Here is a 13,879-nt window from a genome sequence, read left to right on the forward strand (position 1 = left end):
GAGGTTAGTATGGGACAAAGGGGGAATCAAATTTTAAATTGAAAAGCTTAGAAATAGCATAACTGTAACCTCATGTAAACAGCGTGCATCTCGCAGGATGCATTTGCAATGTGCAACAGCAGACATGGGCAATCCTGTGACCTGTAAGGAGTTTTGCTGGAGTAAAAGGGATCCCAAAGGGTGGGATGCGAAACGTGGTTCACTCGCTTTTCAGTGCCAAGCAGAAGTGGAATAATTCAGGCATATTCTAAACCACTTGCCTTTCCAGTGGATTAAAGTGAATACTGCTGTATGTACAGCGGCCTGGCATTTCTGTTGTGTGTTGAGGACAGCAAAGGAACACTAAAAAGCCTCTAGCCGTCTTCTGGAAAACAGGCAGGGCTTGTGTGGGGCTGGTTGGACCAGCGTGACTTTGAAGGCAGCGGATTGAACCGCTCTTGTTTACGTGCGTCAGATGGGCTGCCGCCGGAATCCAAAGAATGTTACATTTTTAAGCCCCTTCTGTACTGGAAAATGATCATCCTGCTATAAATGTTTTCAGAAACTGATCTTGATTGCTGTTTGTTTGCGGGGTTGTGGTGTTGTTGCATTGTTAGTGGTTACTTTGGCACTTCCTCAGCTTGCACTTTTACATAAATAAATAGAGCATCAATTAGGACAACTGCCAGGCTTGTCGAAACACAAATGTTTCACTACTTTTACACCATTTTAACCATGGCAGTATAGTCAATTTTGGTGTGAATCCGGTTAACGATGGCAGAGGTGTGCATTGCATCATATTGGATATCCAGGTTGTAGCTATGTTGGCCTAGAGGAAAAGCAGTCAGGGCTCATGGTACAGATGATACCTTTTATTAGACCAACAAGAGTTTTGAAAAAAAAGTCTTAATTGAAAGCTTTCAGGCACAAACACCCTTCATCAAACTCCGATGCCTGATGAAGGGAGTTTGTGCCCGAAAGCTTGCAATTAAAGAAATTTTGTTGCTCTAATATGTAAAAGATACCATCTCTACTACAAGCTCTGATTGTATCATGTTAGGTAGCTGCACCTGAGAAGCAGAATAAACATTTGAAAGTTGTTTGAATGGAAGTATGGTGTGAATTTGTAGCACTATGGCTGTCCAGAAACAACTGTGTATTTGCAGCTTTTTATTCCAGAATAAACTGTATGGAGCTGTTCCTCAATGACTGCATGGCAGACGAGCTCTTTACATCTCTGTCCCGGTTTCAACTTAAATGATTGTACTGGTATTTAAAAAAAAAAAAATCATTCAAACCTATACTCCTAAACTTGTTTGCAAAGCAGAGTTAATTTGCTGGAATTCATTATGTTTCTGCGATTTGCTGATGGGTTTGGGACCAGAATGAGAAAACCGAATGTACTGGGGATCTGTCTCTGAGGTCACCTTACCGCTGCTGCGCTTGTCCCGATCATGCTGAAAGTCACTTAACTGAGTGGACTTACCTTGAGTCCAACTCTTTGGTCCATTTTGTTTAATACATCCTTATTGTAGCTACTTTCCCTGTAGGTTCTGTATGTCCTCTTGGTATTATAATGGTCTCTCTTTCTCTTGCTGCTTAGCACCCTTTTTTGAAATGCAGCCAGGGCATAGGTGCATCCTTTCCTACGGATCCCTACAGCCCTGCCCCTGCTTGGCATAATAGTGGCATAGTCTATTCATGGTCCGCTGGGCTTGTGGCTCTCGTGTTCCCTGACTGACACATCTACAATAAGCTCTTGGCCCATCAAGTCTTGTAGGAACAACAGTCTTGCCCTGGGGCACCAGGTCCTTCATCCACTTAATCTACAGGTAGAGATGCCTCAGAAAGAGTTGTGGGGGAGGGAGTGGGGAGTGTCACAACAAGGTGTAGAACCTAGCACACTTGCGGAGAGACATGGGTGAAGCTCTCTTTTGGGAGGAGTGATGGTAACTCCTCCTCTTTTGGGAGGAGTGAGGCCATCATATAGGTGGGTAGGACCCCATTCACCTTGGTGAGCTGTTAACACTAAAAACCCTGCTGCTCTTGTGCCACTACGAGGGCAGCCCTGGTTTCACAGTGAATGCCCCACTGAAATGATTGGAGCAGTTTAACCCTCTGTCTGTAGCCCTCAAGGTATAGGTTCATAGGTCACATTTCCAGCTTTCTTTCTTATGAGCCCTGGAAAGATAACTCTGTCCGGTGGAAGTTGAGATTTGTTTGCATCCCTACTTGACTCTGAGGACAAATTTAGGACAAGGAGTGTTGAATCGAGTCTGCCATTGGATGGCATTTGGTCACTGGCTTGTGACATCTGGGGTGCTCGTGTCTCCAGCAGGAAATAATGCATTGTGGAATCTCTCTGTGTCAAAAAGCTATTGTTTTATTAGAGCCAAGTGGTGACTTACGCCTTGTCTGAATTGAAGCCATTTCAGTTCATAGGAGGAAAAATCATAGTCCTACACTGAGAGGCAAAAATTCTTGTGGGTGATACCATTTATTGGATCAGCTGTATGATTCGTCTGAAAAAGTTGAGACCCACTGGTCTAAACACAAGGCACCTCTCATTAGACAAGACCCCTCAGAAAATGCCAGATTTTAGTTTTCATTCTTTTTTTTCTTTTTTTTTTCTACAGAAAAATAATGAAGCAATTCTTCTGTTGCAGAGAACTCAAAGTCCACAACAGGTCAACACTGATTTAACACTAAGGATTCCTATTTGAGATCTCAATTAATCTTGTAAATCATGTTTGCACACCTGACAGTGTTAACATTGTTTGACACCCTTGCAAGGTTCTCAAGGCACCCCAGGGCGTTGCAACACTGAGCGTAGGCAAGCTTTTGGGTGTGACTATACTCTTCCTCAGGCTTGTGATACTGTGATACCTGACAACTTGCCTGTGTCTACCAACCATACTCTTGGTCCAATATGATATCACCCACAAGAATTCTTGCTTCTCACATCTGGACCATCACAGCAACATCACATCAACACTCCTAAACTTTAGCATAGCTGCAATTACACTAGCAAAAGTCCCTGATATTTGTGCCAGTGCAGCTTATTCTGTTCATAGACTTGATTTTGAACTTTATCAGCAAGACCGTTTGTGAAGCCATATCTGCTAGCATCAATGTCGCTAAACCCTTAATGTTGGAAGCACTTTCTTTTCTTGACTGCCTTCATCTTTCACTCGTAACTCAAAATGATGCTGCGAGTATTGGTCATAAATCGAGACCCATCCCCTGTTCCCACATGTATACATGCATATTAGTTTGAGGGTGGTAGCGCTTCCTTTTTGAGATGACGGGACCATTGGGGTGTGCTAGCAAAAGCTTTAAGTTGCACCACTGGACAGTTGCTTATGATGTTGCTTTACAGTGACAATTGAAGACGTGAATGGCACAATGTTTTGCAGGGGGGCTGTGCTGTCTCCAGTGCAGGTAACCCGAGTTAAATCTGTAACAAAAGATGTCGCCTGGCGTTGTGAATTCTTTGTGGCAAGGACTGTTTTATGCCTGGCATGGCACTGAGCACACTATAGGCACATAAAGAGCAGGGGAAACTCCACCTTATTGACCTTCCTTGATAAATAAGAACAATAAAGATGCTGCGGGAGCTCCTAAAGCAGTTTGACCTTTGACGTCTCCTATGAGCTGATCTTGAGGCTGTGTGTGAGGGTGCACTGGCTGGAGAGGTGCAGAAGGAAGATTGTTTTAAGGAGACTCCAAATTAGCCACTATATTTGTATGCACATTTTCACTGGTGAGAGACAGTGATTTGGGTATCTTTTAACCCTCCCTGTTATAGAAGAGGGAGAGCTTCCCACTAGTTTAACCTGCGGAGGCGGAGCTGGAGAATACGGATTTAAGTTTAGCATTCATCCTCTCATCCGAGGGCTGTGCCTGACTCGGGGAGGGGGAAATGTGCCACTGGAGTTGCTTAAGTGTGCTAACTAATCTTCACACCAATTACAAATTGTCCAGTTTAGGAAGCCTCTAAGATTTTCAGTCTAGCCAGCTAGCTTACAGGGTGGGAGGTAACATCTTGCCAGCACAGCCTCTCTGAAAAGCTTTTTATCCTTTCAGGTCTCTCTTCTCAAGAGGTGGGGAGCTCCTGATTTTTTCAGAAGATAGTTAGCTGTGTTTAGTCTGAAGTCAAGCAGAATAAATTAAAGGATCACTGAGGGGAAGATTATTGCCTCTTCTCTGGATAAGCAGGAGGAGATGGAAAAGCCTTGCCCTGCCCTCCCTTTGGGTGAAGGGCGGGTGGCTTTTTAACCTTGTGTAATGGTTCCTTTTTCCTGAAGCTAATGAAGAGCAGGAAGTATGATTGTGGGAGTTGGATTTCCAGAATGGCTATTCCCACAGGAATAGCATTTAATCCTGTACTGCTGCTGATGCTGGCAAATCTAAGAGCGGGCCAGGGAGTCTAAGGACAGCATTTCTTTTACTGCTTGCCTTTTCTCAGAAGGCGGATGTCTGCTCCCTCCTGATTTGCTCTGCAGTATCCAGTTGGAGCAGGAGACACTCATGTTCCAGTGTGCCTGCACATTTTTTTTAGCATTAGTGGCATTATAGAGTAAGGGGCTAGAAGCAGATGAAATCCTTTCCTTGGCACTTTGCCCTACTGCAGTGTAGCTGCACAGCTGAATGAGGGTAACACATACTAGTATACCAGGGTTAGTATAAGTAAACTGCTGTGGGTACCAGTAACAACAAAGATATGGTGGAACAGGCTTTCATCCGTGCTAGTAAAGGATGCCTCAAGCACCCCAGGGAGCTTGTATCCACTCTCAACTGCTAAAACCCACCCTGCCAGAGGTGCCTGGTGCTTCCTGGGTCTGGTGGGGGCACAATTTGTGTGTGGGCCCAGGGGCCGGCCAAAAATGCCATATCCACTCCCATCCTTCTGTGCCACGGCTTAGTGCCGCCCCCCACCAACATGCTGCCGGCCCACGCAGCAAAAAAACTGCCCTGTTCTGAGCAGTGCCAAGTTGGGGGCACATGCCCCCCTCCCCCTGTGCCCCCTCTACCAGTCGCCTGTGCACTCTGCCACATCCTTTCTGCCATTGATACCCCTGCCAGCTAGATAAGGCCTCCTCTGGGCAGCAGCATTTTGCCAGCAAAGTTCCAGGACTCTCAGTAAAACTTCAACTGCATCCTCATTTGTGGCTCTTGCAGTGGCAGAAGACTCCTTTATGCCGGCCCAAGTAAGACTCCTTTGCTGAGAAGCAGGAAGTGAGTATAGGGAAATGTCTTTGCACCTACTGGTGCATTTCATTGCTCTCCTGGAGAGACCACCCTCTAGGATTCAGAGGATAGCTCCATCTTATGCCCTCTTAATCTTTCTACATTCTTCTGAGGCAGCCATTAAGTTGTTCTCGTGCTGGTGGTTTTGTGGGAGCTGGATTGAGGCTACACACTTGCACTTCCAACATCCGTTTTCTGTCTCCAGCTTTTGCCAGCTCTCATAATATTTGGTACAACTGCAGGGCTGGAGTTGCATGGGCATAAGTCAGTTCAGTGGGTTGGATTCTCCTATCCTTTGTGGTTGAAAAGAGAATTTGAAAATCTGGCCTTAGAGAACATGGGGGGGGTCTGTTTTGTTTTTTTTTTAAGCCTCTTGGTGTTTTTTTGGGGGGGAGGTGGTTGTTGTCCCATCTGTGGCCTGCCCTAGAGTAGATTATGCATCCTCAAAGCAAGATCTATCCATTTTGGTATAAGGCATGACTTTGTTCCAGCAGCTTGACTTGCCTCTGAAGCAAAGTCCACTTCACCTTGAAGTTCCCTGATTAGAAGCAATATCATCGGGCCTGGTGGGGAAATGAAACTCTAAAGGCTGGAGCTCTCCCTTGATATCATTCTGTTGACACTCTTGCCCCAGATAGACGTGTCTAGCAGCAGGACCCTGTCCTTCACGCTCATCCCAGGCTCTCTTGATCTCTTGCTGTCCAGCAGGAATTGGTGGTAATGAGCAGCTATTTCAATATTGCTTCTTTGGGATTCCTCTCAACCCCACGTAGCTTCCCAAGTGTCCCCCCCCCCGGAAGTCTCCTGTGTGCCTTTTATTTTTTAATGAACCATTCCTGACAACAGGAAGCAGATGGAAATTTTTAATACGATGAGTTGCATTACAATCCCAGCAGTCTTACCTGTGACATGCTGCCCAAGTAGACCAGAGAGCTCCTTGGTTTGTATGAACCCTGGTTTTGTCTGGCTTGGCCATGTCTGCTGGGCAGAGCAGTGGAGGGAAAAAAAGATGGACAGGACAGGAGACTGAAGGGAGAGCAAAGGTAGGAAAATGGACAAGATCTGCCCTGATCTCCTGGCAGAGACCTGGTGTTAGGATTCTGGGATCATTTATAAGCATGATGTAGGCTGGCTGCTGGCACTGCGTTTATTGGCATGATCCTTTGTCAGAGGCAGCTGGAGCATTCGGGACTCCAGAGGAGCTGCTTTGGGGGATCCAGGAAAGGGAGGTTAACCAGGCCTGCCCTCTGACCTAAGGTTCTGCTTTTGGGTAAAAGGCAAGGAGTCTTGCTTCATGAGGTCCCAAATGCCCTCCCAGAGCAAGTCTAACAGCACCCTCATTACTTCTTTAAGGTTTCTATACCCAAGTCAATTCATCTTGGACCCTATTTGCTTCCCGTGTTCGTTAGCTCTTCCTTGGAGCCTTTTTCTGACTCCTCTGTTCCCCTGGCTGCTGCGATTGCTCTGCCTTCAGGTTCATCTGTTTTTTATTGCTGCGGTCCATGTTTTTGCAGCCCCCCAGACAGCTGTTAGGTCAGCAGTGAAAAGGAAACCAACCTGGCTGGCTGGCCAGGTGGGATGGCAGGAGTGGAGTGTGACAACAACCAAACCTGCCCTCCTTTTCCTTTTAGACCATCACATGCATTTAGTGTCTGGCCCAACCGTGTTGGGTTTGTTTGTTGTTTTTTTTTTTCTCCTTATTTCTATTTTTCAAGGTGGTAAGGGGGGATTTCAACCCCCAAGAGGAAGCCTGGAGTGAAGGATTACGCTGTTAGTTGATAGACTCAATGCCAACTAATGCTTGATGGATTTAATAATTCAAGATTTGTGTCCCATGGACTCACTTGAGAGATGTGCAGGTCCTGTGGCAATGGGTGATGTTATGCACACCTTCATGATAATGTCATGCACCCAGATTTGGGAGGTAAACGTGAGCGCCCAGGGCTTGTCAGGACCGAAGCACAAAGCACCCCTCCGCCAAATGCTGCAAAGGCAGAGAAGACTCTGCTGAGCGAGAGCCTGGCAAGTTGCTCTCGACTCAAGGGAGCTACAGCTGCCACCATTATTTTTTGAGTTCTGGCCCCTGGCTGTGCTCATCTGCCCAGTTGCTGCTTCTGCTTTGGCTGCATTTGACATTGGCTGCTAGGAGTTGACCCTGGAGGATAAAATAGAACCGCAGACACTGAGACCTCTATATCCAAGCAGGAGTCACTTGTCACACGAGCAATTCCTACACATGGTGGGGAGCTCATCCGGAGGAGCTGTCCAGTGAGGGCACTGGCGCTGCGTGGCATAGTGCTATCTTTGACTCCATCGCAGTTGGCCCTGTCACTCTAGACAGCTGCTATACTGAGTTCCTGGGTGTTTGCTTGACCAGCTGTCCCTCCCCTCCGAATGTGGTTAGAGGGTATTAATAAACCCAAGTAACTAAATTGTGTTGCCTTGGACTGTAGGGAAGCTTCCTCTCCTGATGAAGTGGCTTGCCAGAGTGGGAAGCCTGCATACAACCTTTTCCACTGTCTGGCACAGTCTTCTCATGAAGGAGATTTATCCTGTAGTGGTTCCTGTTCTAATAGGATTAGGGTAAAATAGGAGTACTGGAAGGATGCAGGGTGATAGGGTGCAGCACCTTTCCCTCTTTATCTGATGATTCAAGCTTAGCCACAGAAGTGTAGTTATGGGAAGTTATGACCCTTAAAAGTAAATTGTGATACAAGCTTGCTGTGTCTCAGTCTAGTTCCTTGGGGGACAGAGCCCAGCAACAGTTGGTGTTTTTTACTGGTGGGGAGACCAGAAGTGGAAGAGAGCATGGAGAATCAACTCCCCCTTTGCTTCCAAAGCAGGCGTTGATACAGGGCGCCCTTTCTCCATACACATCTAGCAACACTTTGTGCGTGATTTGTGGATGAAGAATCTCAGTTAATAGAGCAGTCCGTTTTGTGCTGTGTTCACACAGATTTAAAGATCAGCTTCCCAGAGGAGTATAAAATGCCAGTGTGTTACTGTGCCAGCCAGTCTGCCCTGCCTGTGAGCTCTTTTTTGTTTTGTCAGAGTAGCAGAGTTATTTTGCTGGCAGAAAACTGGGCCTGATGATGAATGCAAAGCTTGCATGTCCCATGCAAGAGGGTACTTCAGGATAGTTCATAGCTGTCCCTGCCTGCTTTGGTAGTAAAGATCTGTGCTCCCTTGGCTTTAAGAGCCCTAGCAGTCTGGCCTTCTCGCTGCATGCTATGTCTTGATTCTTTCCTGCATCTCTTTGCTTGGGTGATGATGACACTGAACTAGCTGGTTTCATGCCTTTCAGTCTCATTTGCAGGTTCTCGTGCACAGTTTGGCCCAAAGCATTGTAAGTGGGGTCACACCAATAGAGATTTTTTTGGGGCCAATACCGATGGACAATTTATTTATTTATTTATTTATTTATTTTTAACGAGCCATATCAGCCAATACTGATCTGATTGCCAATATGCAGCCAAGCAGCTTGGAGAGCAGCATCTGGCTGGTAAGTCTGTTGTGGAGGAAGGGGCAAAGGGGGAGGGAAGGGGTTGGAGGGAGGCAGATTAAGACCCCCATGGTGAGGGAGGGAGTGGAGCAGGGGCAGGCGCTGTACAGCCAGGATGGAGCGTGGGACAAAGCCACGAGTGGCTTGTCGGGGGGGAGGGCAGCTGCTGTATGCACCCCAGGAGGGCATGGGGGGGCCCCAGATCTGCATGTGGAGCAAGGACATGCTGCCAGTGTGGGCTGGGGCCAGGATGGTGCCGCACTTTTCCAGCAAGGGACTGGGCTGGGCTGCACTTGGGGCAAGCAGCAGTGGTGCTGAGAGGGGGCTACGAGGGGGGTTGCAGTCGCCCAAAAAAATCACTATAGCCTCTCCAACCCCCTCTCTCGGTGCCGCCACTGCCCACCCCAAGTGCAGCCCACCCTCACCCTGTACACAGATCCAGGGGCCATGCCCCCCATGCCCTCATGGTGTACATGCAGCAGTGGGAGCTGCCATCCCATCCCCATGCCCTCCAGATGAACCGCTCATGACTGTCCTGCACCCCACCCTGGCTGTGCAGTGCCTGCCCCAGTCCCACCCTCCCTCACCATGGGGCCTCAATCTGCCCCCCCTTCACACCCCTTCTCTCACAACAGACTCACTAGCCAGACCCAGCTGCTCTCCATGCTGCCGGGCTGCGCTCCTGGCCGTCTGCGTGCTGCACTGCAGCTGCACACATGCACGGGGCATTTATTAGCGACATTATTGGCCACATCAGCCATAAAAAGCCAGTTGCCAGAACTGTCAATTTTCCTTATCAGTGCTGATCTGATATGGGACTGATGTATTGGTGCACCTCTACATGTAAATATCCTTTCAGTGGGAGAGGCTCTTGAGTTGCTTGAAATATTGCAAAGAGATAAGAGAAGACCTATGAATACCTCAGTCGTTCTTGCCAATTCATTTGGCCAGTGCAATGTGAAAGGTACTGTTCACGGTGCCTGAACTTTGGGACGACTCGCCTGTCCACATCCCTTTAATGTGGCATGATAGTGTGGGCAGTAGCACAATCCCTAGTCCAGTCTTAATAGGCCTATTTTACGTTGCACGTGGCTCTAGGGAACGATATTCTTGCCACAGTTTCTGATACCAACCAGGCTTCTCATTCCCACAGGAACAGCAGCACAGCATCAGGACTCTGTCCCCTATTCAGGTGCTGTTTTGCACCCTTGGGTTTCACTGACACTAGGCACTTTCACAAGCAGTGCTGGGTGCAGAAATAACAAGGTATTTGCTAAAGGCATTGGGCAAGGCATAGCACATCTAGCACAAAGCAGCATTTGGCAGGAATTACCTTAGTTAAGCCTCCTACCCCTTCCCAAGAAGGCTCCCTAAGGTCCTAACTGCTGCAGGCTACATGGGATGAGGATTGCCGGCTCCATGCACATGCATGCTCCTGCATCTTCCTGTCCAAGTAGCTGTTCTGTTTGATGTCATCTTGTTTCTATTTCTGACAGGAAGAAGCCCACGCATGTGACCGTGAACTGTTGGTTCTGTAACCAGGACACAGTGGTGCCGTACGGGAATCGCAACTGCTGGGACTGCCCCAACTGCGAGCAATACAATGGCTTCCAAGAGGTACTGCACTAGTCTTACTTCCTCCAATTTGGCCCTTGTTTTATTCCCTGCTCTTACTGAATAGGGTAGGGCAGGGGCCAGCAGCATTCTCAAACCTCCGGCTGGAACAACCTGGCTCCAATCTATTGCAAGCCAAGTGACTTCAGCGGGGGGGGGGGGGGGGGGGTGTAGAGGACACCTGGCTCTGATTTACCAGCTAACCACTTTCTTCCTTTGCTTCCTGGCAGAATGGAGACTACAACAAGCCCATCCCTGCCCAGTACATGGAGCACCTGAACCATATTGTGTCAGGTGCCACCACCTTCTGCGACCCCACCAAGCCCCAGCAGTGGGTGAGCAGCCAGCTCTTGCTGTGCAAGAAATGCAACAACCACCAGACCATGAAGATCAAGCAGCTGGCATCCTTCTCGCCCCGGGAGGAGGTAGGTGTTGGTTTGGGCAGATTCCCCTGCTTTTTGTGGGGCCTGTGGACTGGTCCCTGGTTCGGACCATGAACACGTCTGGCGTTCTAGCTCTCTTTCAGTGGGTGGAGGGTGGCCTTTAATCCCGATAAGGTTTTGATAAGCTCTGGGCAGCTGTAAGATGATTGAAATACCAAGACCCCATCTGTTGGCTCTCCCACCCCCTCCTGCGTCTCCAAGGAGTGACATGTGCCGTGGCTCTGAAGGGCTTATTCTCTATTGATTAGATCCTCAAGGACAGCATTCAGCATGTCTACTGTAGCAGTCTCTAAATTGCCGTCCCGCTGTCCTTGTCCTGGATTCCTCCATGGATTACACCCGCTGGGCAGCAGGCCTGTTTCTGGCCTCGTCCCTGCCCTGCAGGTAACTTGTCCCCCGTTGACTCAAAGCAGGAGCACAGCTGGCAGTGTCTCTGCAAGAAGTGCCTGCCCCAGCTATTTGGGATGCCATGGCAACCGGGTGATGATGCAGACAGGGAATTTTCACTCTGCCCCACATACACAAAGAGCTTTTTGTCCAAGGCCTTGAAAAAACTGAACTCTGACGGCAGAGTCCCGGATGAACAGTCAAACAGGTCCCCCTTGAGGTGGAACGCAGCGAGCAAGACATTCCTTGGAGAGCACCATTTTTCGCCTCCTGTATTAGGAGGGATCCTCTCTGCTGTGGTAGCTTAAAACAAACTTGACCCACTCTGAACCTCTACCTCCTTCATATTCTGAGCCCAGAGATGGGAGAACCTGGTCGCTTCCCTGGAGGCTGTCTCTCCAAGTGCAGCATTGTTTTCTATTCTACATTTTCTGGAGTATCTGCTTGCTTCTCGGCCTCTGTGGGCTAAGATCAAGTGAAGTGACCCAGACTGTTGTGCTTCTGTTGCTGCCACAGTACAGGGGCTCCCTACCAGAACCATTGTTCCTACCCCAGTTAGTAATATAGAAAGGACAGGATGCTTGTAATCCACTGGCTGAGAATCCCCAACCTCTTTCTTCCTCTACTGACAGAGAAGTGAGTATCCTTTATTAATTCTGCCAGCCAAATTCTTTCCATTTCCTCCCAGTTACCCCTTGCTTATCCCCCACCTTGGCATTCTCATCCTACCCGTGTTGGAGCCTGGCAGCCTCTCCCCTCGCCTTCAGCAGTCGTTTAGCTGACCTGCACATACTCCTCTTAATCCTTCTTCGAGTCAATCCCTTTGGCCTCATTTTTTCTGTAGCTCTTTGAACTTGCTGTTTAATACTTGTGCTTCAACAGCCTTCTGTGCAGGGCTTCACGGATCACGTGGTTTCCCTGCAGAATGGGGAAGGGAGAAGGAAATCATCCCTCAGCCTGCCAGAGGGCAAAATGCTGCATCTGCCTAACCGTGCAGCAGCACAGTGCAACCAGCCAGAGTGGGAACGCAGAACAATTGCAGGTCTGATTGGAATTGGCAAGGGGAATTCAAGATGGAAAGAATTTAATTGCCCATATTACAGTATGGCCCAGAAACCAGAGCCAATACCCTCACCTGCTCAACATGAATCACTCTGGGATCAAAATCATACTTGGGACTTAAGTATTTAGTCTCATATGAAAAACAGCACTGTACCGGCACAAAACCAAAGTCTCTGAGGGAAGAGTTCTGCCTGCATCTCCTTCAGAGGCTTCCCATTTGGGTACTGAGCATGCTTCTTGCTGCTTAGCTTGTGGGATGCATTGGGTAGAACAACTCTGTGGCAGCCCTCAAGCCTGGTGTTCTGTTCAATGGGGCCTCAACTGAACTGCTGTCATCTTGGCGCCAAGGTTAGATAAAAATATCATCCAGCTTATTCTTCTCCTAGGAGCATTTGGCTCGTCTCCATGCCTTTGTACGGCAACGAGGGGTCAGCCTTTAGAGCTGCTCTTAGCTTTGCTGCTGAGTGACTTCAGAGGAATCTACCTTAGTGCTCCTTTTGCTGCATAAAGAGGGTGGTACAAAGATGGGTAAAGGGCTTTCTCCTTGTTATAACTCCATCCCTGTGAAGTGTCTCATTCTCAACCTCTTCCATGCCTTGGCTTTACCCCAGGTTGCAACAGAGATGCCAGGCTGGAGGATTGTTTTTGCTGGGGGGTGGGAGTGCTCGAATCTAGCCTTTTTCATGTAACTGGGACCTGCTTAATCAGCATGTCTGCCAGGGAGCTAATTTAAATTCATTGTTCATCCTGAGTAAGGATGCCTTTGGGCGGCTTCTTAGTGGTTGGATTTGTCTTGTGGTTCTGTCCACACACTCCTGAAACAGCAGCCATTGTTACATGGTAGCCGAGATATTATCCGTCTCACCCTGTCTGTTAATTTGCTGCTTTCACACCAGCTATGCTCCTTGGGTCTGCATGTGAAATGGCTCTATCCTTATACAGTGCTTCCTCCCAAAATAACAGGACTGCTCAGTAACTCCTGCTGCTGCTGTGCATCTTGCCAGACACTTGTTTTTACCCAGGTGGGAGTGAAAGCCTTCCCAAGGAGGACTGTGGAGCCCTCAGGGCAGTTTTGTTGCACTTATCTCGGCTTTAAAAGCACATAGGCAACAGAAGCCTTGTCACCCCCCTTTACCACTGAGCAGTGCAGCGAGTGGGCGAGTGACCGGTCTAGGGTGAAACTGTGCACTGGTAGGAGAAGCAGAGATGGGATATAGGTCTCCTCTCTCCCATGCTGACTCCCTGTCCCATGGGTAGCACTGCCTTCTGCTTGGAGAAAGGCCTGCTCATGTGAATCTTTCATTTTCTCTGAGTGCTCTGGACCACCCTGCTGCTTTCTTTCCCCCTCCCTCCCTTCCCTGCTCTACCTTTTTTGTTTTTCCTAATTTCTACCTATTTACATTCTCACTGACATCTTGTCACACTTTTAGCTTCTCTTATTCCTTGGAGCCCCAGACCAGCAGAGACTTCCTATGTCTGAAGAAGGGTGATTACACCCAAAAGCTTGCTATGAACTTTTTTCCAACTATTCAGTTCATCTAATAAAAGATGTACACAAAAACTAGAACTCTTGGTTCCAAAATGATACCTTTTATTAGACCAACTGGGACCAAGTTGGTTTTAGACCAAGTACACCCCTATT

The 13,879-nt window shown here is 48.2% G+C and overlaps 1 protein-coding gene across 3 annotated transcripts in view; it reads left to right on the plus strand.

Moving 5' to 3' along the window:
• The window catches only part of TMEM201 (transmembrane protein 201), a 44,793-nt gene that overhangs the window by 1,579 nt on the left and 29,335 nt on the right, over positions 1-13,879 (plus strand). For 2 of the 3 annotated variants that reach the window (XM_019493840.2, XM_059716524.1), the window contains exons 2-3: positions 10,232-10,348; positions 10,576-10,770. In XM_019493840.2, coding sequence (XP_019349385.1) covers positions 10,232-10,348; positions 10,576-10,770 — 312 coding nt within the window. Of the gene's footprint in view, positions 1-10,227; positions 10,349-10,575; positions 10,771-13,879 lie in introns of all 3 variants that reach the window. The other variant, XM_006276315.4, reaches the window with a different exon arrangement.

Source organism: Alligator mississippiensis, chromosome 13, assembly GCF_030867095.1.
Source record: "Alligator mississippiensis isolate rAllMis1 chromosome 13, rAllMis1, whole genome shotgun sequence".
In the NCBI taxonomy this organism is placed as follows: domain Eukaryota; kingdom Metazoa; phylum Chordata; order Crocodylia; family Alligatoridae; genus Alligator; species Alligator mississippiensis.